The following is a 22,750-nucleotide window of genomic DNA, read 5'->3' on the forward strand; positions in this document are numbered from 1 at the left end:
GGATGGATGGATGGATGGATGGATGGATGGATGGATGGATGGATGGATGGATGGATGGATGGATGGATGGATGGATGGATGGATGGATGGATGGATGGATGGATGGATGGATGGATGGATGGATGGATGTTATGAGCGTCCCCTTGGAACGGGGCGGTGGGTTGCGCAACCAAGCTCTTGCTATTATACTGGCTAATGTCCTACCTAGGTTAGCAAAGAAACACTATGAACTCCCACGACCAAATTTCCTGACACCCTATTGCGAAGTTTGCTTTTGTACGTCTCCGTTTTTTTTGTCGTTTCCCTACTTCCACCAATCTTCCCATCGCCTCTTACTAATCTCTATGCGGACATCTTTAATTTTCTCCGGCTCTCCCTGAATCCAAGGGCTTCAAGGAGGCCCGTGGTGCCTAAATCGACCGCTGGGCAGTCGTCTTCACTCTCTAATAAATCATGCTCCATCGTTTCCCTAGCTTTACCGCAGCAAGCACATGCTTCTGCTTTCTTATATGTCGCTTTATAGGTGCGTTTTCTAAGGCATCCCGATCTCGCTTCGAAAAGTAATGAGCTTCCCTTTGAGTTATCATGTCTTTCCTGATTTAGTTTTTTCCTCTTAAGTATTTACTCGTGGCAGACTTCTTTTTCATTGCCGCCAACCATGAGATTATTTCAGCCTCTCTGATTTATTGCTTGACGTTCTTTGTTGCTGTGTTGCCCACCCCACAGGCCGCATACTTGCTAGTAATATTCCTAGTTCTTTTCCTCCACTGTTATTCAATGTTTTTCCGGTACAGATACCTGAACACTCTCCCAGCCCATTTACTTTCTTCCGTATTCCTCAGCCGTTCTACATACTCAATTTTACTGCGAGCTTCCCTCACTTCAAAACTAGTCCAGCCCATGTCACCCTGCACAACTTCATTTGTAGTCTTCCCGTGAGCGCCCAATGCGAGGCGACCCACTGACCTTTGGTTCCCGTCGAGTCCTGATTGTACCCCTGATTTATAGCAAACAACCGCATTTCCAAAAGTAAGTCCTGGAACCTTTACACCTTTCCACATACCTCGGAGGACCTCGTACCTATGCGCCCTGTCACTGGCCGCTATTGGCCCAGCCCTTTCTTGCTACACGCGCATGCGCACTCTCTCCCAAGCGCCCGCGCTGCCGGCTTGGCACCTCCTCCTCCACTCGCCGGTGCTGGAGTGCGCGCTACAGATAGACGCGGCTCGGTTGCGCTCGCTACTCTACGTTAGCTCTACGCTAGCTACTCTACGTAGAGTAGCTTGCTAATCTACTCTAGCTACTCTATACTTGCTGATACCTGAATGAGCCCTGGAGAGTACCAAGGCTATTCAGAGACTACGAAGGTATTGGATGCATGCTGAATCGGCGAGGCAGGTTGTGAAGCGACACAGGCCAACGAATATGCTCGCTGCCGAAGAGCAGCGGCACGCCAAGCGGACGGCCACTGAACAGTCCGCCGATGCCACGCGGCGCCGATGGGAGACCCTCACTTGTGGGACGCAGACGGTGTTCTTCCTAAACCATTTTGTCGAATAAAAATTTGGCGCGGCATGTAGCGTCTGCGATTGCCTCCGGTTCCGATCGTACGCCGTGATGACGTGTCGGGGCCCGCGCATGTGACAGCTCCTCGAGCGAGCGTTCCCTCCAAAGGCCGTGGGTTCGCTTGCGTTTCGTGCCTCGTTCAGGTGAGAAATGATTCGCATTGACTTACGCATTCATCGAGAATGCCTTCTGCCGTTCTTTTTTGTGCTGCAAATCGACGGCACATCAAAAAAAAGAAATCATGAATGGTTTTACGTTTGTTAACCTAATCTACAAAAGGCGACGACAGCGTACGAGCCGCAAACGAATAAACTAGTATTCCTTAACCCTCAGATGATATGCTGATGACAGTGTTGTTTAACGCAAAATAACCAACACGAATGACGCAATGTCTTCCTTCAAACCGATCTTAACAATGTCTGGCATTGGTGTTCCAAATATGTGATGACACTCAATATCGGTCAGTGCAAGTCTTTGAGAATATCGCGCTTAGGCGGCCTCTCGGAACTTTACCCGTATATGCTTAACAGTCTACCCCTAGATTAACTCTTATAAATACCTTTGTATCATTATATGAATAACCTCTCATGGAAAATGCACAATAACTGCGCAATTATTATTGCTAATCGTGGCCTCGATTTCATTCGCCGTAAATTTTCCTCCCTCCGAGCTCTCTAAACTAGTTCTCTACAAACTGTCGTCGGGTCAAAACTCTGACATGGCGTATATAATTGGGATCTCCTTTCTGCTCTATCTTGTTCCCTTGAATCAATTCAATATCTATGTGCCCGTTTTACTGTGTGCAAGTTAGTCCGCAACGCAAGCGTGTCAGCCATCAGGCATTCTCTGGAACCACCTGACTTAGCAATTAGACGGTAAAGGGCCCGACTGTGCCTCTTTTTTGATATAACTTTCTATCCGTATTTCAGAGCTAAAACGTGAACTTGTCGACCCGTCCCTGCATACATTTTCTTCCTCCCGCATTGGTCACAGCCTGAAGGTGCACGTGCTCAGTTTGCGCACACACCAGTGCGCAAATTCCTTTGTACCGAAGACTGCCTCTAACTAGAACCACCTCCATCGCCAGCAATACCGACGAGCCTTCGTTCAAGACCGCCATTTCTACATTATCATTCAAGTGCTAACCACTCCTCTCTGTAACGCCCTCGTGGCCCTGAGAGGGTTTACGTAAACAAATGCCTAACTAAATAAATAATTTTGATTGATTCAATTGATTCAGTTATTTATTTTCATCTTCTTTCTTGCAGGCATCTACGCTGACAACGCACCATGCGTGATTTCTTCTCGTAGACGCATGCCACGTGCAGAAGAAGAAGAAGCAGCTGACGAAGAGGATGGATTCTTCGATGTGGTCCGCGACGGCGAGCGAAAAGAAAACCTCTGGCCGCTCCAAGTCCAGGGCTAAGTCCAAGTCCAAGAAAAAGTCATCGCGACGATCCTCAAAGCGGGCCCGCAAACGCAGAACAACCCCTCCCGGCGTCGCCGAAGTGGAGGATGCAGTCCCGTCGCTGTCCGTGGAATCCCGTCGGCCTAGTTGCTTCACGCATGCCGGGGCGTCGACGAAGTCCTCCACTGAACGACCCAAGGACCGTCGAGCCGCGAGCGAAAGGACATCGATAGCTGGAACTATAGGCGTCACTGAGGACCAAAGCGCCCTCGCCAACTCAGGTATTTGTACCGTACCAGTATATAGTGACCCCCAAGGGGACACCTGTAATCGGAATTCGAGTGGCGATCTAGTCAGTCATTGGTGGTTCAGTCATACGGTGCGCGTGGGTGGGCGCAACGCCGTCATTGCCTATTTATTCATTTACTTTTTTATTTATTTATTCATTCTTTTATTCCAGCATCCACTTATTTATTAGTTAACTTATCTTACTTCGTTTATTAGCCACCACCGCTTTCTTCGCCTATTCATCTATGTTAATATCAATTCAACCAGTTTCACAGCTCCGTATGCTGGTGAAAGCAGTCTGATGGGACAAACGGTGGTCGCGCCGAAGGTGTATAGTGATGTAGCACGACCTCGAAGATCTCCGTCACGTCTGACACGCTCCACGTGATCACGATGCGAGAGGAAACCGGCTGCTGCATGACGCGCCTCTATGCGGTCGCACGCACCGCCGCGCCATGCATTTCGGAGGTCACGCGCAGGCTTCATGGTGGCGGCGCTAGATGGCTCCGAGTGTTCTTAGGGAATGGAGTAAGTCTTGCAGGGAAGCGCTTAAGAGGAGTCCAGCTGCAGCACACGATTGATACATAACTCGTTTCGGTGGTGGCATTGTTGTGTCGCTATATCGATTAATTGCTAAACACATTACCGTCTACATTAACACGTGATCTGGGTTCTGCCACCTCTTTTTCTTTTTCAGAGGTACCCCGATCAGCGCTGACATTTCTGCCGGAAGCCTCGGAGTTGATGGTGGCGCTCGCTTCGCCTGAGCCAACGGTGCTCGATTCGCATCAGATAGACGAAGAAGACCTGGTTTCGCGGGTGCCACTGGCGACCCTGCCACCGCCAACGATGATGTCAACGCGTCCTTTCACACAGAGGAATGAGGCAACCAAGGCCACGGGGGCAAATTACGAGTCCGTGATGAAGACAGGCACGACCCCGGGACACGACAGTTTTACCCCTCTCAGCGGGATCGTCCCGTGGCGGAAAGACGTCCAACCAGACCTCGTCGATGTGCGTGTTTTTTTTTTCCTTCTTGCATGCGCGCGTCAAACTCGTGCTAAAAAGAGATAGCGGAGGTAGCGAACGATTTCCGAAACATAACCTACGAATTAAACATTTCCGAAATGTATCTGGGATATATTTCTGTCTACAGCATGAATAGTTCTCGAACGGACGAACTTATTTGTATCTGTCTTCAATATAATTTACCCTGAAGTGTTTTTTTTCCCCAAGTTGATTCAAGCACGTTCAGGTGCATCTCCTGACTTAATGGTACTTTGGTTTTGTGGACCTACTTAACTGTAGGTCAGGCCAATAACGTACTCTCTGCCCTTGAAGCACAAGCAAATGTAAACACCGGAGCGTGAGTTGAGGCGAGAATAGCCTATAATATTTGTTAAAGGAACAGCATTTTCATAGAATCCAAAATGGGGGGAGGAGGAAATTCTCTAGCGATGCGTTAACCTCGAACAACGGTATTACCGGCATCTGCAAGCAGCGTTAATAAAATTTAGATGACAATAATATAGTTATCTGTTTGCACAAACTATAGAGCAGGGCGACTACATGTTCTTCTCAATCGTTGAATTCGTGCGACTGAATCAAGCGCAAATTCGCCTACAGGTCCCTTCCATATTTTTTGGTGCTGGAACAAGTCTGGCTGCTGCATTTGGTTAATAGGAGCGTAAGATAAAGAAATGCATTGGAAGCCCCGATTGTGGTTCGGGTTCACATGCTAGGAAAAAAAAAACTTTTAAAGCAATGTGATACGGACCATATAGTTCAATAACTATAGGTCCGTATTCGAGGTATATCACGACATTTTGAGGCAGGTAAAACGCAAACAAAACACGGACTCTGGAAAGAACGAGCTCATACAGAGCGCGCTTCCAACTAAATTTACCACGCGAGAAAACCTGTATATAAACTCGCATACAGCGCTCCGTATGTCCTCGTTCTTTTTGCTGTCCGTATTTTATTTGAGCTTTAGCTGCTTTAAGAAATTATTCGTGGAAAACTATTCCGTAAACATATTAATTGAAATTATTGAACGACTATATGAACAGCCACCAGAATGGCATGTATTGGCAAGTAGACTTTCGTACACTAGGCCAAGGACACCATATTCGTTTGCACAGTTGCCTGTAAACGAATATTAAATGTTTTATAGTGAGGAAATTGTGGCTCTACGTGCGTGCGTGCACGAATTTGTTGATGTCCATGTGTCTATGGTGACGGCCAGCTGTTCGAAATCTCCTCAGTGGTGTTTAAACAGTTTCAGTAAAGCGCAAGTGGCACCACACTATACACAAATAAATAGCAGGGTCAAACTGCGCGTGCGTCCTCTCTCGCGTTAGGTTTGCGCATTGCATGCCTCCACTGTTTTCTGCTTACTTCCACGGCTCGCTAAGACGGTTTAGCGTGGAAAACATGGCGGCGCCTTCGAGATTGAGAGTCGCCCGCTTCATATCAATTCATCACCCTGCGCTGTTTGGTTCATTCGTTGCCAACAGATGCCGGAATCTGTTTTAGATTCGTGTCATGATGCTTGGCTAACGAAGTATTAGTGACAACAGGCCGCTGTTTCCTAAATCCCTTCTTGATTTTTCGGGACTTTGGGCTTAACAGGAGTGGTTGTGCTACGTACAAGGCCTCCGAGATTTGACAGCGCGAGCGGCAAGACGCGTGCGCCACCCCATCTCAGAGGCCATAGATTACGAATGCTTGTTTGTGTTTAGTACAGATGGGACCACAAGCGAAATCGTTATTCGCGGAAAAGTGAAGCGCCACCGTGGTGACGGCTGTGCTCACAACGTGGATACATCAGTGCATTTGTTTCGCATTTTATCTGCATTAGGTTTACATCTACTATGTGAACGTTTACATCTACATAGCATCGCAGCTGTTTGCTTTTGCGTTATCGTTCCGTTCAATTTCGCTATACTAAAATACTAGTTTGTGCGGTGCTCCGAAACGTACCAGAGAAATATCGTGATATGTCCGAGTTTGTAGCACTTATAGCAGCGGATTGGTCTAAAAGATACGAATTTGATTCGAATTTGTTTCGAATTCGAAAGATTTGTTTGATTTCTCCATGCTCTTTTCTGAGGGCTTTTCCTCCACGTCTACAGGCTCCGGTCTTCTAGTCTGTGAACCCTTCTTGAATGGAAATTGTTCCCGTGGTCCATTTCGGCCGCCCCAATTTCCGTCCTCGGCGTTCAGCTTTCTACGCGGTGCGTACTCTTCGGCTAATTCAGCCGCCCTTTCCACAGTGTTTGCATTTCCTCTGTCTTGCTCCCACAGCTTCACAGATTGTGGGATGCCTCTGTAAAACTGCTCTAGACACATGCATTCAATTATCATGTCTCTGCTCTCGTACGCTTCCGCGCTTTTAATTCACTCCACTAGGTTGCCTTTTAAGCTCTATGCGAACTCCGGATATCCCTCGCTATCCTTCTTGCCTGTGCTTCTAAACCTCTGCCGAAAGGCTTCGGCAGAAAGGCGGTACTTTTTCAAAAGACCAGCCTTAACTTCCGCACAATCATATTCATCATGCGCACTGAGTCTGGCGATTACCTCCGCAGCCTCACACGGCAACATAGACGGTAACCGCTGTGGCCATGAACTCGGGCCGAAGTTCATCTTTTTGCAAGTCCTTTCAAAATTTCCTAGGAACAAGCCTATGTCCTTCCCGACCTCAAATGGCTTTAACAGCCTGTCCATGCGGTATAATTCTGGCTCACTTGCTCGTCCTAGAGCCCCTTCACTTCCTTGAGACAATTCCAAACGTTTGCTTTCAAGTTCAAGTTGCATTTTTCTTAACTCGCGATCTTTCTCGCATTCCTCTTTCTCTCTCTGTCCCGTTCTTACCTCTCTTTGTCCCGTTTCTCTCTTTCCTTAAGAAGTTACAACCGCATTTACATGTCCTCCTCACTGGTCTTTTCGGAAATCAGCAGCAATAATTCCGGTTTTAGCGTTTCCTTGCGTACCTCTAGGCCCAGTTCCTCACCAACAATCAGCAATTCGTCTCTCAGCAGTGTCCTTAACTCCATGATTGCTGCTTTACTGCCTTGGCCCTGCTCGCTAAACCTACCTTGGAAAACACAACCTAGCTAACAATCAACAACCTAGCTTCCCTTCTGTTTTAAATAGAACAACCACAAAATGAAGCCTAGAGATTCAAAGCAAGAACCAAGCCGCAGACCGCAGACACAGACCGCAGACACAGCACCGCGTCGCAAAGTCCGTCTCACCGCTGCCAGCCAGTTGTGATGGTTGGAGCCGGGCATGAAATAGATGGTAGCTGGTCCACGCCGTCGTCCAACTAATCTACGCTGAGGACGTTGTTGAAGGGAAGGACTGCTCCACCACGAGAACGAGGAGTTGGGGATTTATTTGCAGTATCTACATGAGAACGTTACAGTTCATCAGTCTAACATGATTGAAAGAGGAATGCACCCTGAGGAGCCGCCAACGGCTCCTTAAGTACAGGCTGTCATCCCTAGATCCCTAAGTGAGGGAAAATGGCAGTTCACTGCCAATTCGGAGTGTCCAACGACATCGTAGCCGAGCCGCCTTTGAGGGAAAGGGCCGACGCACTCACTTCCGCACAGGTTGCACTGACCACGTCGAGTAGAGTGGGTTCTCGCAGACACGGTGCTGGACCCTAGCAGGCGCCTCTTTATCCCACAGTCGACTCCACAGACAATGGCCGCCGCGTCTGTCCATTGACCGACGACTTCTAAGCTGCGTGAGAGGGCACCGCCAAGCATATCCTTCCAGGAATTCCCCCTCTCCAACCAAACCTTGACGGTGACGGCATACACACTAACAATACTTCCTCCGCCGACTGCGGCTACAAATAGCCATCTGGGTACCGTCCCCATGTTGACGTGGCGCATTCTTGTCGTCACAAAGCAGGTTGTCGCCGCAGACCTGCCAGCGTCGAAGTGCTGTTTATTCGAGCATTGTAGTCCTAACAAAGTGAGTCATAGCAGCGGGCCAGGCAGATTTCGTCCTTTCAAAGCGAGTCGTTGGAGCAGCCATGGTGGCGCCTTTCCGTCGTGGTTACCCGAAGATCGGCAGCCTCTGCCGGCCATCCGTAACAAGCTACGGCAAAGTTTGAAGGTGAAGGCTTCGAGGTCTACGCGACGTGGCGGCTCAATGAAGGCGGTCTAAGGAGCAGATCAGCCACCCAAACGTCATTACTTAGGGTCACAAATAGAGCAAAGAGGCTCGGTTTTGCGCAAGAACATAACGGGTGGGCTCTGTCACAATAGGAAAAGCTTGTAATCAGAGATGAATACACGTTTACGACCACTGGCGACCAGCGAGACACGGTAAGGTATTTTCTAGAACGAATTATTACTATCCATACAATTAAGAGACTATCTTATATTCCCTCATCTTCTAAAATTTTTCAATGCTTACAAGCATTTCTCTCGCAAACCACACTTAATTCAAGGGAATTTTTCCATGTTTCAATAATTTCTCTTCTCGTATTCGAATGCCGATTACCATGTTATCGGCTGTTAACGAAACTTATTCTCAAGTCTCTAAATTTATTGAGGCAGTTTTTCGCGTGCGTACCATGGGCCACGCACGTTCATATCTCATTCCGTTTCTCTACCGCGGCTGCGCTTTAGAACCACGGCGCTGCAGTGATTATTCAGTAATTTCCCTTTCCTTCTTTTTAAACTCGTTCTCTTAACTACTACACGCAGAAACAAAGCAACAGCGGTCGCATTCGATCCTATAAATGAGATTTCATAAATATATATATATATATATATATATATATATATATATATATATATATATATATATATATATATATATATAGGGGTTTTCTTCAAAGTTCAGCACGCAGGACCCGACGTAGCATACGCAGGAAAGAGACGACGAACTTTTTGGAAGCCTTCTTTTACTTAACGTTTTCGGCTGGTGGACCAGCCTTCGTCAGAGTACAGTGTACAGTGTATCTGTACTCTGACGAAGGCTGGTCCACCAGCCGAAAACGTTAAGTAAAAGAAGGCTTCCAAAAAGTTCGTCGTCTCTTTCCTGCGTATATATATATATATATATATATATATATATATATATATATATATATATATATATATATATATATGTATGTAGACTAATAAATATCGGGCCCCTCGGTTAACCCCCTTTCTTCTCGTTTATATATATATATATATATATATATATATATATATATATATATATATATATATATATATATATATATATATATATATATATATATATAGAGAGAGAGAGAGAGAGAGAGAGAGAGAGAGAAAATTATCAGTCATAGCACTCGTAGTACAGCCCTCTGGGCCATTCGAAAGTACTCTTCTTAGGGTTATTATAATTACACAAAGGTATTTCGCTCTCGTGGGCAGCAGTCGTTGGGATAGTTACTCGGGCTAGCTTCCCACGCTAAGCGTGCCGCGCGCGCACCTGCTTAAGCTTTTCCTAGTCTCTAGAGCCGCTCGAGTTCCCTTTCATCGACGGGAGGCTATTTTTTCCAAGAAAGTATGCCTTCCAACCACTTGTTTAAGAGATTAAAGAAGAAAATGAGATTCCCTTTCAGTTATCAATTGTTTCCTCCCTGCTGTCACTTGTTTTCCTTCTAAGTGGTTACTCATAGCAGGGTTCTTTCCCGTTGCCGCCGCCTATGAGATTATGTCAGCCTCTCTGAGTTCCCGCTTGACGTATTTTGTTTTCACGTTGCTCACCATACTCGCATACTTGCTACTAAGCTTCCTGGTCCGTCTCTTCCTCTGTGAATCGGTGTTTTTCCGGTACAAATATGTGAATGATCTCACGGCCCACTCAGGTTTTTCTACCTTCTAACCAAACCAAAATCGACCATCGCGGACAATATCAGTCTCTTTCCACGTAAGTATGAGGCTTTGGACAGGAGCTATGGCGCTTTAATGTAACCTGGGGCCTGACGGACCGACCAACTGAGCTATCTCTCCGGGCAAAATCTAAGGGTGACGAGTTCAAATCCCCTATTCTCTTCCTTTTTTTATTTTCTTTCTTTTCCTCCCCTTTATATATTTCTTCTCTTTTATATTATCACTATACGAGGGAATTGCATATCTTCGCCAAGACCGTCCGCATGGGGACCCTCTTAACAAAAAAAAAAAAAGAACATTCTCCCCTATTATGTATGGCCACTCATGTGCAGGTTATAAACTACCTGATTTCTCCAGTTGAGCGCACCTGTGCGGTTTTACCGAGCTCAGATTGGTCCACCTTGACCGATCGAAGAAGGCACCACTATGGGTTGAATGAGGCGTACAACTCCTGCGGTAACGAAGGGGTAGAGTATCCACCTCGTGTGCAAGAGGACCGTGGTTCGAATCCCGGTGCCGCGGAATTTTCCACCGAAAAAAAACAACCGCGTGATGAGAAAATTCCATAAAAAGGACTGGAGTGCGGCCTGATCCCGGTGACCAAAACCGGTAACGCACTCTCTTACCGGAGCAGGATTGGCCACCCTGGTGCAGTATTTGGCTACAACCTCCTATATGAATACAAGAATCAAACCCCGGCCCTGAGTCCCCAGCAACCACGAAGCAACTGATCACGGCTGCGGTCAGATCTGTGACGCAGCAGAGGGTGCTAAGAATCCCTGGCTCCGCACAGGCCGCCATTTGGAATCTGAACCTGGCAACGTTTAACGTTAGAACGTTTTCTAGGGAGGCGAGTCCAGCAGTGTTATTGGAGGAATTAGAGGGTAGTAAATGGGATATAATAGGGCTCAGTGAGGTTAGGGGGACAAAAGAAGCATATACAGCGCTAAAAAGCGGGCCCGTCCTGTGCTACCGGGACTTAGCGGAGAGACGAGAACTAGGAGTCGGATTCCTGATTAATAGGGATATAGCTGGTAACATACAGGAATTCTATAGCATCAACGAGAGGGTGGCAGGTCTTGTTGTAAAACTTAATAAGAGGTACAAATTGAAGGTCGTACAGGTCTATGCCCCTACATCCAATCATGATGACCAGGAAGTCGAAAGCTTCTATGAAGACGTGGAATCGGCGATGGGTAAAGTCAATACAAAATACACCATACTGATGGGTGACCTCAATGGAAGGGTAGGCAAGAAGCAGGCTGGAGACAAGTCAGTAGGGGAATATGGCATAGGATCTAGGAATAGCAGGGGAGAGTTATTCGTAGAATTTGTAGAACTCAGGCCACGGCGGCCGCATTTCGATGGGGGCGAAATGCGAAAACACCCGTGTACTTAGATTTAGGTGCACGTTAAAGAACCCCAGGTGGTCAAAATTTCCGGAGTCCCACACTACGGCGTGCCTCATAATCAGAAAGTAGTTTGGGCACGTAAAACCCCTTAATAATAATAATAGAAAGAGTTGCGCACGAGCTGAAGCTTCCTCTTCAGGTGGCAGCCGTCAGCTGCACCGTGAGCTGGGCCCAGACAACAGTCGCGCCCCCGACAACCCAATCCGGCAGCGCATCAGACGTTGGGGCTATTAGTCCGCAGAACGGGCTAGAGGGGCGCTGCGAGCGGCGCTCGCGTGACGTCAGGGCACGGACTCGCGCTCCATGGACTCGCGCCTGTCGTCTGCTGCAGTTCGGGCGGTGGCCGGGCGCCTTCTGCAGTGTTTCCGTTTGTTCGCTCCCATTGTCTATGCTTATATACTTATGGCGAGCCTCTCAAATATATCTTTTACGAAGTCTTCTTTCGCGAAAATTTAATCAAGGAGCTTATTTCCTAGACGACAACATATTTCTCAAATGCAACGCTATAGTGCCACTCACGCGCCGTGGTTGCCCTGTGGCTATGGTGTTGGGCTGCTGAGCATCAGATCGAGGGATCGAATACCGGCCACGGTGGGCGTATTTCGATGGAGGTGAAATGCGAAAACCCCCGTGTACTTAGATTTAGGTGCACGCTAAAGGACCCCAGGTGGTCGAAATTTCCGCCTCCACTACGGCATGCCTCATAATCAGAAAGTGGTTTTGGCACGTAAAGCGCCATAATTTTTTATAGTGCCACTCGAGGGAGCTCAGATCAGCTTATTGCGGGTTTCTTCACAGCGGTAGCTCACGTGAATAATAAAAGCATAGACGCAAAAGCGCAGCACATAAGAATCCAGGAAGGACTCCATATTCACCATGGTGCAACATGCTTGTCACAATCAAACGCTCGCTATATATGACTTGTACAAACATTTATCTTTATTCTAAACCACTAAAACATGTTTGCTGACGACGAGTAGTTCATGGTACAATATCTAATTGTTCTATTTCTTCACAGAAACGCTCGGCAGTATACTACGATGACTTAACTAACACTGCAGTTTAGATTCTGCCAGCACCACTTGCGTTTTTAACTGCTTCTCAAAAGGCCGTACTGCACTGGTTAAACTTAAGTGCGGGTAATTTAAAGCAAAGCTGATTTAGGCTTACAGCTCTTTGCAGCGCACGCAAAGGAATGTGCCAATATTTATTGCCTTTCCATGCTACACGCTCAGCTCACTTGAGCAATTTACTGGTGCTTCTTGCATGAACCTCTTTGGAGAACTCACACAGGTTGCTCAGGCCAAATATTTGAGTGAAATATGCCTTTTGTACCATTTCGCTGCAGCCAGCAACAAACCGAAGCCTCATTCATTAGTAGTGTGGCAGATATTGAAGATATCATTGTTCGCCAGTGGAGGCCAAAGTCAAGTGAATTCGTGTAAGGCTTGTGGTGTCTTCTTTCTGAGGCAGGTATGCGAAGTTTTATTGTACGTACGTACGTACGTACGAAGGGAATAGTTTTCAGTTTGTATAATTAAACAACGCAGGATCGAAACATGGCGAGGCAGAATAATGTGTTTGAATTTTCCATTTCAAGGGAGCCTAAGCTGCGCTGTAGTTCCTCGAGTATGCTATAGGCATTGTAATTGGCGCTGTAAAGAGCTACTTCATGGTTTCAATTGGAAGTTGAAGTAAACAGCTCGGTTTCGCGAACAATGCGTGCCTCGCCACAATGAGAGTCGGTTGCTTCCGTTGCGGGTGGGGTGTGCCAGGTCGTCAATAAAAGCTAGCGAAGGCCACTATGATGCATTTCATCGCTTACGGTTGATTGGTTTTCGATAATTACCACGAATTTTTCTTTCATGTGATGGCTGTTACGATATTCGTTAACTCTCTCTCTCTCTCTCTCTCTCTCTCTCTATATATATATATATATATATATATATATATATATATATATATATATATATATATATATATATATATATATATATATATATATATATATATATATACACAATACATGATGCGCCGTTAACAGTCAATGCGTTTCTGGCTGCCTGTTTCAGAGAACGGTGAAAGTAGTACCAAACCTTTTCACAAAAAAATACGCGCCTAACTCTTCCTTTCAGGCCTTAATACAGTAGCCACCAGAGTAATAAGAATCATGATGAAAGCTTCCTTCTAACACGATTTTATAATATTGACACCAAATATCATGGTTTCCTTTCATGTAAAATGCTATGTCTCTCACAGCTAAGTACTGAGCGAATATTAAGTGTTTAGAGGAGCATAATACATAACTCCGAGTGTTGAGCTTGCAGACATTCTTTTTAATCAACATTTATGGACAGACAGGGCGCATATATGCATCGTAGGGACAATCGACCCCTTCAGCGCTACATAGCTTGCGATATGCAAGTCGCAAATTGTCTTGATTCACGCGGTTTTCAAGTAGAAACTACGGTTCAGGATGGCAGCTGAAATAATCCGAAATATCCCTCTGTAAGCACGGCTCGAGCCGCAAAAACCCCAAGCATGCGCGTAGGGAACGAGTGCGCGCGGCAGCCGAGCGAGCAGGAGCGAGCGGCGTCGGCCGTGACGTCACTCGCGGGAGGGCGCCACTCCAAATTCTCACCGCTAATAGCGGTGTCATCTCGCGCTGCTCCCTACGATTAAATAGCGCTAAGCCGTTGCTAGAGGCTTGGAGAGGCTGCTAGCTAAAAGGGATGCGCATGAAAGAACAGACGTCTCGACACCAGGCGCCGTTTTCACCAGTCGGCACTGGTCCGCGTTTTTTACCCGGAGCCATGCTTCGTTTCATTGTCCGCGACTGCAAATCACCGACAAAATGGTCAGTTGCTTAGCTCGGCTATGCCAGGATATACGTAGCGAAAGCTAAGGCATATCATGGTTAGCCGTGGTTAATCTTGATTGCAAGTCTAGGTTAGTCTGGTTGTCTAGCTATGTTGCGGCGTTTAGCCAGTCGTTCGGCGCGCTGTTCGTCTGTTTCCTGGGCGACTAGTTTCCTCTTCATCTCGTTCCGACGTCGATTCCAGGCCTCCTCCTGCCTATCAGAATTGTCGCCGTCCATACTGCCGCCTCAAATATGGTTGCGGCGCACGCGAACTCTCCTTCGCAATCCTCCTACATGTTATCAGGCATGCGACGCAGCTGGCGAAGCGAGCGGAGGCGAGGGCAACGACGAGAAACGCGTGTGACGTCATACCAAACGGCGGCTACGCTAAGACGCGGCGCTGCGCAGCGGCAGAGCATCTGTGGCTCGGTGCTACTAGTGGCGCATGCGCAGTAGTGACTAGGGAGTGAGAGAGAGAGTAATATCCGCGGCGTGGCGCGCGTTGTGACCTTATGTGCCTCCTCGGAGCACCGCCACGGCGAAATCGCAAGTTCGCGGCCAGAAAACCTTTCGCTTTAAAAAAAAAATGGGTTCTGGTTCCTTCACAGAGCGGCGGTTTGATGGCCTGCGGCCATCCGCTACTGCGCAACAGCTCAAAGTGCTGAACTATTGGCTATTCACGCGCCCCTTCGATCCGACCGTCAGCAGCAGAGCAGCTGAACGCGGCACTACAAATTTATCAAGCATGAAAAGCTCCAGCGCCAGAGCGAGGGTGCGGTGGAGAAGTTTGGCGCAACTCGGGGTACTCTCGTCGTGAATGCGCGAAGCGAGATAGCAACGCCGGCCTCGCAGCAGCTCCGGCTGCCTTTGCAGTGGTCCATATTAATCTGTCCGCTACTGTACATCGGGGAAATGCTGGATGCTAGGGTAACTCCCGTGCCAAGGCTTAAAATAATCACGTATGTGTTAAGAAAACGGTTAAGTATGGTTCATGCTTTCTTGAACAACTCAGAGTATGCTTGCTATCAGCCTAGGTAATTAACCATTATTAATAGAGGAACCTTGGCGCACTCCTTTAAACACATATTCTTTTATGGAGATGTTGTAGAGGCTCTTGACGAATACCGTGTAGTTTGTTTTCCTGTGGATAGCTGCAAGACTGTCTTTTCTCGATGTTAAAAAGCGCGCAAGATATATAAAAGGTTTATAAAAAGCATAAATAAGTGACTAAGCAATTGCGCGGAGCGACACTCGTGCTCCCAGACGAGCTATAAAGCAGCGATAGGTGTAGCAACTAGGCCATGACGTGTTCCGTGATTCCAGTTCTACCCAAATGCTCTCTCTTAGAAATTCTTTTTATATTTCTCTGATCAACCTTTGCAGATGAACCGCAAGCGATCTTCTTTGATGACGTATGCAGCCGTCGTTGCTCCACAAGTACGGTGCTGCTCGTCAGGAACGAGGAAGTGTTCCTGTTTGAGTTAACAAGAGAGGGGAACTACAATAGTGAGGTGAATCTTAAGGTGACCGCACTGAGCCCAATTTCCACTGCCCTGACCTACACGATACAGATGTCAAATGGGAGATCAACGAACGTGTGGAGGTCAACGGTAGTGATGGCTGGTCAACCAGATGCAGAAGACCTCAAGATCACGGAGGATTTTTTGAAGAGAATGTGTGAAAACGGCACCTTGAGGGTGGAAGTTGAGATCACGGAAGACTGACCTAGATGGCGTACTTCCACCCGGATTCACGCGCCCCTTCGTTCCGACCGTCAGCAGCAGAGCAGCTGAACGCGGCACTACAAATTTATCAAGCATGAAAAGCTCCAGCGCGAGAGCGAGGGTGCGGTGGAGAAGTTTGGCGCAACTCGGGGTACTCTCGTCGTGAACGCGCGAAGCGGGATAGCAACGCCGGCCTCGCAGCAGCTCCGGCTGCCTTTGCAGTGGTCCATATTAATCTGTCCGCTACTGTACATCGGGGAAATGCTGGATGCTAGGGTAACTCCCGTGCCAAGGCTTAAAATAATCACGTATGTGTTAAGAAAACGGTTAAGTATGGTTCATGCTTTCTTGAACAACTCAGAGTATGCTTGCTATCAGCCTAGGTAATTAACCATTATTAATAGAGGAACCTTGGCGCACTCCTTTAAACACATATTCTTTTATGGAGATGTTGTAGAGGCTCTTGACGAATACCGTGTAGTTTGTTTTCCTGTGGATAGCTGCAAGACTGTCTTTTCTCGATGTTAAAAAGCGCGCAAGATATATAAAAGGTTTATAAAAAGCATAAATAAGTGACTAAGCAATTGCGCGGAGCGACACTCGTGCTCCCAGACGAGCTATAAAGCAGCGATGGGTGTAGCAACTAGGCCATGACGTGTTCCGTGATTCCAGTTCTCCCCAAATGCTCTCTCTTAGAAATTCTTTTTATATTTCTCTGATGAACCTTTGCAGACGAAGCACAGGCGATCTTTTTTGACGACATCTGCAGCAGACGTTGCTCAACCAGTACTGCTCTGCTCGTCAGAAACGACGAAGTGTTCCTGCTGGAGATCACAAGAGAGGGCAATTACAACAGCGAGGTGAGCCTGAAGCTGACCACATTGAGCTCCCTTTCTAATCCCCTGACATATACCATACAAATGTCCAATGGGAGCTCCAGCAACTTGTGGAAATCCACAGTACTCATGGCTGGTCAAGCAGATGCAGAGGACCTCAAGATCACAGAAGATTTTCTGAAAAGGATGTGCGAGAATGGCATTTTGAGGGTGGAAGTCAAGATCTGGGAGGAAAGACCATTACTTAGGGCCACAAACAGAGCAAAGCGGCTCGGTTTAGCACAAGAACATGAACGGTGGACTGTGCCACAAGGGAAAAACGTTGTATTCGGTGATGATTCCACGTTTACGACCGCTGGCGACCAGCGAGACACGGTAAGTTATTTTCTAGAACCAATTATTAATCATCTATACATTTAAGATGGTAGTTGTAATATTTGTGTTAGTTTCCCTCGCATTCAGATCCAGTCTAATTTTACTTCGTTCGGCGACACGAATAAGTCATTGCTAAGATATTTCTCCACTTAAGTAGTAAAAAGTGCAACTATATTAGACTTACATATTTGCTTAACAAAGTGGGCCAGTGCACCGCGATTAAACAACTTATTGCGGTCAGTATTTCAGATTTACTGTCGAGCCTGAGGCAGTGCATGCGCTTGTGATTCGAGCCAGTGCTCGCAATCCATGCTGTAAACATGAACTTAAGTGAGGTTGGCGCAGCTTCTTAGACAAGTTGATTACCCATCATAAAATATCTGTAATCAATATATGCTTCCTTTTCTTGTCCCAGCTATATGCCGCGGTAACCTGCAACGGGTCGCAGCTAGTGGGCGCACTAGTACGAGCGTGTGGGCTTGCATTAGCACAGATGGTGTAGGCCCACTGATAGGCTTACAAGGCAAGTTCACCGTTGAAAGGTACGGGGCAATCATAGACGATGTACTGATTGCCTACGTTCTGGACGGCCCGTTCCCGAAAGGTGACCGTATATTTCAACTCGATAGGTCGCCGATCCACACTGCACGTGCTGTGCAAGAACTGCTCGATGAGCGCGCGCGCGTCACTGTCCTGGAGGGGCCGCCCCAATATCCGCACCTCAACATCATTGAAAATGCCTGGGGCTCGTTGAAAGTACCGCTGGCGCGCCATCCTCTGTATGGGTTGTCCGAGGACACGCTCTAGTCCGCCATTATCAGCGAGTGGGACGTGCTCCGAATAAACACATCGCTTACCCAGTCAACCTACACCTCACTGCCCTCCAGTATGAGCGCTGTCATCGCTGTCGCTGGGGACATGACCGTATACTAAGTGATTTTCGGAGCGTGACGCTTGCATTTGCCCGCCGGCTGGCAGAGCCTGTCTTAAGCAATGAACTATTGTCGAAAAGAAACTTTCAGCTCACTGTCTTAACTAAAAGCATTCTTTTATTCTGATCCGTTTGTTTCATCGTGTTTCACCCGCATAGTTATTATTGTTGAGTGGTTTACTTTCTATTGCGTCAAATAAAGACCGAGCATGTTGCGCGCACAGTTTGGTGTCCCTTTCTTGACGCTGCGTATTACGGCAGCACACACAGCGAGGAAATATACGTGCACGCACTCAGTACCCCGGCCTTAAGAAAGGACAAAAGAAGCGTGCTGTCAGAAAAAGTTTGTAGAACCACAATGAGGCCAACGAAAGCTACGAGTTTGGCGTCGCACAACGCTTACTAAGGAGTGTTGGCTCATTTCCCGCAGTAACAAAGAAATTCGCGCGTTGTCCCTGACAGTAGCACGCTTCCCGACAATGCGGCCGGAGCGAGCCGCTATAGCAGACAATGTAGTTCAAGACTACGCACCTGGGGCGTCTGCGCCTGCACGAGCTGCTGCCGCTACCCGACTCCAGCGTTCGCCGCATCGCGATGCAATGCGCTCCAAGTTTTGCCCTAAGTGTGAAACGTCCTGTATTTACGTTTGGGCATTGTTGTGACGTCGGGATGGAGGACGAAAGACGGACTCGTTCCGTTGACGAAGAAGAAACGAGAAACTCTATACAATATTTACAGATAGTGGATGATACCGTACAGGTAGCAGTAGGAGCGCATCAGACCGGCTGGGTGGCTGCAAGCGACTTCTGATCTCACAGTGGGCCGGTTCTCCCTTAAATCCCTTCGGTGACCCCTCGTCGGCAGGAACCGGTTTGGGCGAGTTCTCGTCGGCAGGTACCATGCGGGGCAGGGTAATGACATCGCCCGTGTCGAATTCTTGATTCGTCGCGGAGAAGTAGGAGCTCTCGTCACCCCGTGGTAGCCATGTGGGGCATGTAATGCAGCATCCGTCGCCTTGTGGTCGCCACAGGGTGCTCGTAGTATGGCACAACGTGTCGAATTCTTGATTCGTCGTGGAGAAGTGGGAGCTCTCGTCGCCTCGCGGTAGCCACGTAGTATGGCAGAACAGCATGGTAGTATGATATTAAGATATGGTATAATGATAGTAAAGCTCATTGCTGAATGCAAATTAACCTTAAATGCCGCATTCTCGAATCCACAGTTCTCTCGGCACGTGGCAAAGAAAACACTTATAATAACGTTAGCCTCTTTAAAACCAAATTTGCCATTGTAGAGTGTTTTGGAGCGCAACATTGAAGCGAAGAGTGTTTGGACAGAAAAAACCGAAGCTGATCGTGCGCTTCTGCCACAACTTTGCATGATTTGCTGCCATTTTTTTTTAATTCGATGGGTCAATTGGATGAGTGAGCAGGGCACCTTACACTGTGCGATGTGACTAACAAGGCGCGTCGCATACATGAATATTTACTTAGACCGCCAAGACGTGCATGAATCAGGGTTGTTATGCTGAACGAAAGGTAAAAATTCAGATGAACACTATACAAGGAAGGCTCAGAATGGTGCATTCAAGGTGTACGCGAAGCACAGGGGATAAAAGAAGAGCAGCACAGTGCGGAGCAGTAATTGCATAGAGCCCATGATTCGCATCGTTGCCGAAGCTGGAAACTACGCTCTTACTATACCGTGGAAATGCTGGATGTTTAACGCAACTCCCGCGCCAAACCTTACAATATTCACGTGCGTTAAGAAAACGGTTCAGTATGGTTCATGCTTTCTTGAACAACTCAGAGTATGCTTGTTATCAGCCTAGGTAATGAACCATTATTAATAGACAAACTTTTGAAGCATTCCTTTACACACAAATTCTTATATGGAGAAGTTGTAGAGGCTCTTGACGAATACCCATATAGTGTGTTTTCCTGTGGATAGTTGCAGGACTTATAAAGGTTTATAAAAAGGTTTGTAAAGGTTTTTAAAGGTTTATAAAAAGCTCATAAAGAGTGATTAGGCACTTGCACGGAGCGGCGTTCGTGCTCCCAGACGAGCTGCAAAGCAGCGATAGGTGTTGTAACTAGGCCATGACGTGTTCTTTGATTCCATTGCTCACCAAGTGTCCTCTCTCAGAAATTCTTTCTATATTTCTCTGACCATCCTTTGCAGGTGAACATGCGTTCAGAATTGAAGATTCCTTTGCGAGATGGAATTCCCCCCGGATTGCCTTGTTCTTTCGGCAAGGTCTCCTATTTGCCTTCGTCATGTTTCGGCAAGGACCATCCAGTCGGGAGGTGGCCTTTGAGGCATTCATCCTCACCTCCAGTGTGGACAGTTTTGTTTATAGCGTTCAGCTCCACAGCACCGCGGGCTCGAATCTCTGGCAGTCGAAAGTGGTGGTGCCCGGTCGCGAGAACCCGCACTCGTTAATAATAATAATATAATATTTGGGGTTTTACGTGCCAAAACCACTTTCTGATTATGAGGCACGCCGTAGTGGAGGACTCCGGAAATTTTGACCACCTGGGGTTCTTTAACGTGCACCTAAATCTAAGCACACGGGTGTTTTCGCATTTCACCCCCATCGAAATGCGGCCGCCGTGGCCGGGATTCGATCCCGCGACCTCGTGCTCAGCAGCCCAACACCATAGCCACTGAGCAACCACGGCGGGTCGCACTCGTTAAGGGTTACAGAAGAACTTGTCCGTGATTTGACTGTGAACGGCATTATCAACCTAGAGATCCAAATCTTGACCGAAGAGTATTAAACGAACAAGCTGCCTCATAAAAAGTTTTCATTGTATTGTCCCATGGCTCTCACGCGTGGCACAATTATAAGGACGTAGCCTGAATTTGTGGTCCTGTCCCTGTGGCAACGCCTCAGGTGAAGAAAATATGAACAACGTACACTGAAAAATCGACGCTTATCTAAACGTATTGCAATCACTCAGTTCAGCCCTTGGGCGCGGCCGGGCGGCCACCATTGAGGGTATGAGCCATTGTTCATTGCTGCGCGTCTCATATGTGGGTCTATTCTCTTTTAAGTTTGCTATGTTTGTTATTAAGTTGCTTCCATTTTTATGCGTTGCATATTGCAATCACTCAGTTCAGCCCTTGGGCGCAGCCGGGCAGCCACCATTGACCTTTAGCGCAACCACGTGACGTGACGTCACGACAGCCGGAGGAAAAGCTGGGCCCGAACTCGCGCAATATGCAACGCATTCTCGGCTTAACCAAGCTAAGCCTGGCCATTTTTACAAGCCTAATCTACGCATGATATTTCTCCAGGCGTACATATTCCGCCTACTGGGAGTCATCAGTCATCACTCTTCACGCTTAGCAGGCGGGATAGAAATACCTGTTCCCGTGCTTAATATGGCGCGACGGTTGCCCAAGCTTATGGCGTTCTCCACTGGGCAATCTGGAGCGGTCGCCGAAAGTCCCCGAGCGAGCGCTAAAACTCGAATCGGCCAGCGGAGCGCAAAAACGATCCACGGGGGATCGAGGAGTGGTGCGACCTGCTCGTATCGCAGTTCGGATGAGACTCGAAAGAAATCCTGCTCGGAATCGACCAGTGGAAAACGCCACTAGAGACGGCGCCCGAGCGGGGTAGAAGGATAGTACCTTGTCGGTTTTGTGCTGCGTCGCTTTTTTGATAAGTTTGTCAAGCCGAAAGTGCACATGTTCAGCATGTTCAAGTCACACATTTTTCCAAGTTGTTCCCCCCCCCCAAATTTTGGCCATGATAAGAAAAGCACAGGAGATATAGCTATGTTTTTTATTGTAATGTAAAATAACAATGAAAAGGTACTTATTTCAGGTTGTGAGGTTGAGCTTGCATGGTTGTACAATTTTAGAACTGTTTATAATGCTTTCAGTATAGCATGGTTAGGCAGTTTTATTAAAACCTTGCATTTTGAAAAAGAGCCTTTTCTCAACATATTAATAACCTTGTTGAAGACAAAAATTAAAACAATACCTTTTTCTCAAGCTGAGAAAATACCAAGAATAATTCAGCAAGATTAAATATGTGCCGATCTTTGGTTCATTAGGATGAATATGGCAATCGAAAGGTTATCCCACGGTTTCACAAGCAAATTTAATGGCATCATGTACTCGCACGTTAACCGCAAATGTCATTTGCATGCTGCCTGCATACACAGGTAGATTTATAAGCTAAAAATATCAATGATGGTAACAATGTAATGATTTCTGATAACGTAATAACCCTTTAAGCCCGTAAATAATTCCAGCAAGAACATAAATTTTCTGAAATTTTTTTGTATAGTCAGAATTTTTTTTTATGTCATTGTGATGCTGAATTTTTTATGTCATTGTGATGCTGAAAATATATTACTTGATTGGGTTTTGGTTAGAAATAACACAAAAATTAAAGATACAGAAAAGCTGCCCTTGAGGGCAGCTTTCCCTCATTGCCGACAGTAAGCTGCCTTTGACAATGGGAG

The 22,750-nt window shown here is 47.1% G+C and overlaps 1 protein-coding gene across 4 annotated transcripts; it reads left to right on the top strand.

The window, feature by feature from the left end:
• The first annotated feature begins 2,909 nt into the window (after positions 1–2,909).
• Positions 2,910–21,069, top strand: LOC135899796 (uncharacterized). 4 transcript variants are annotated; one of them, XM_070534074.1, is made up of 5 exons: positions 2,910–3,255; positions 3,960–4,276; positions 15,790–16,438; positions 16,863–17,341; positions 20,454–21,069. In XM_070534074.1, the coding sequence occupies exons 1-3, from the start codon at positions 2,922–2,924 to the stop codon at positions 15,889–15,891; spliced, it is 753 nt and encodes a 250-aa protein (XP_070390175.1). In that variant the 5' UTR covers positions 2,910–2,921; the 3' UTR covers positions 15,892–16,438; positions 16,863–17,341; positions 20,454–21,069. The 4 variants fall into 4 exon arrangements, with proteins under 4 accessions (XP_070390175.1, XP_070390176.1, XP_070390177.1 ...); XM_070534075.1 differs by having other exon boundaries at positions 15,790–16,406; XM_070534076.1 differs by lacking the exons at positions 16,863–17,341; positions 20,454–21,069 and adding an exon at positions 6,397–6,498 and having other exon boundaries at positions 15,790–16,855.
• The last annotated feature ends 1,681 nt before the right edge of the window (positions 21,070–22,750 follow it).

The sequence above is a fragment of the Dermacentor albipictus genome, chromosome 2 (assembly GCF_038994185.2).
Source record: "Dermacentor albipictus isolate Rhodes 1998 colony chromosome 2, USDA_Dalb.pri_finalv2, whole genome shotgun sequence".
NCBI lineage: Eukaryota > Metazoa > Arthropoda > Arachnida > Ixodida > Ixodidae > Dermacentor > Dermacentor albipictus.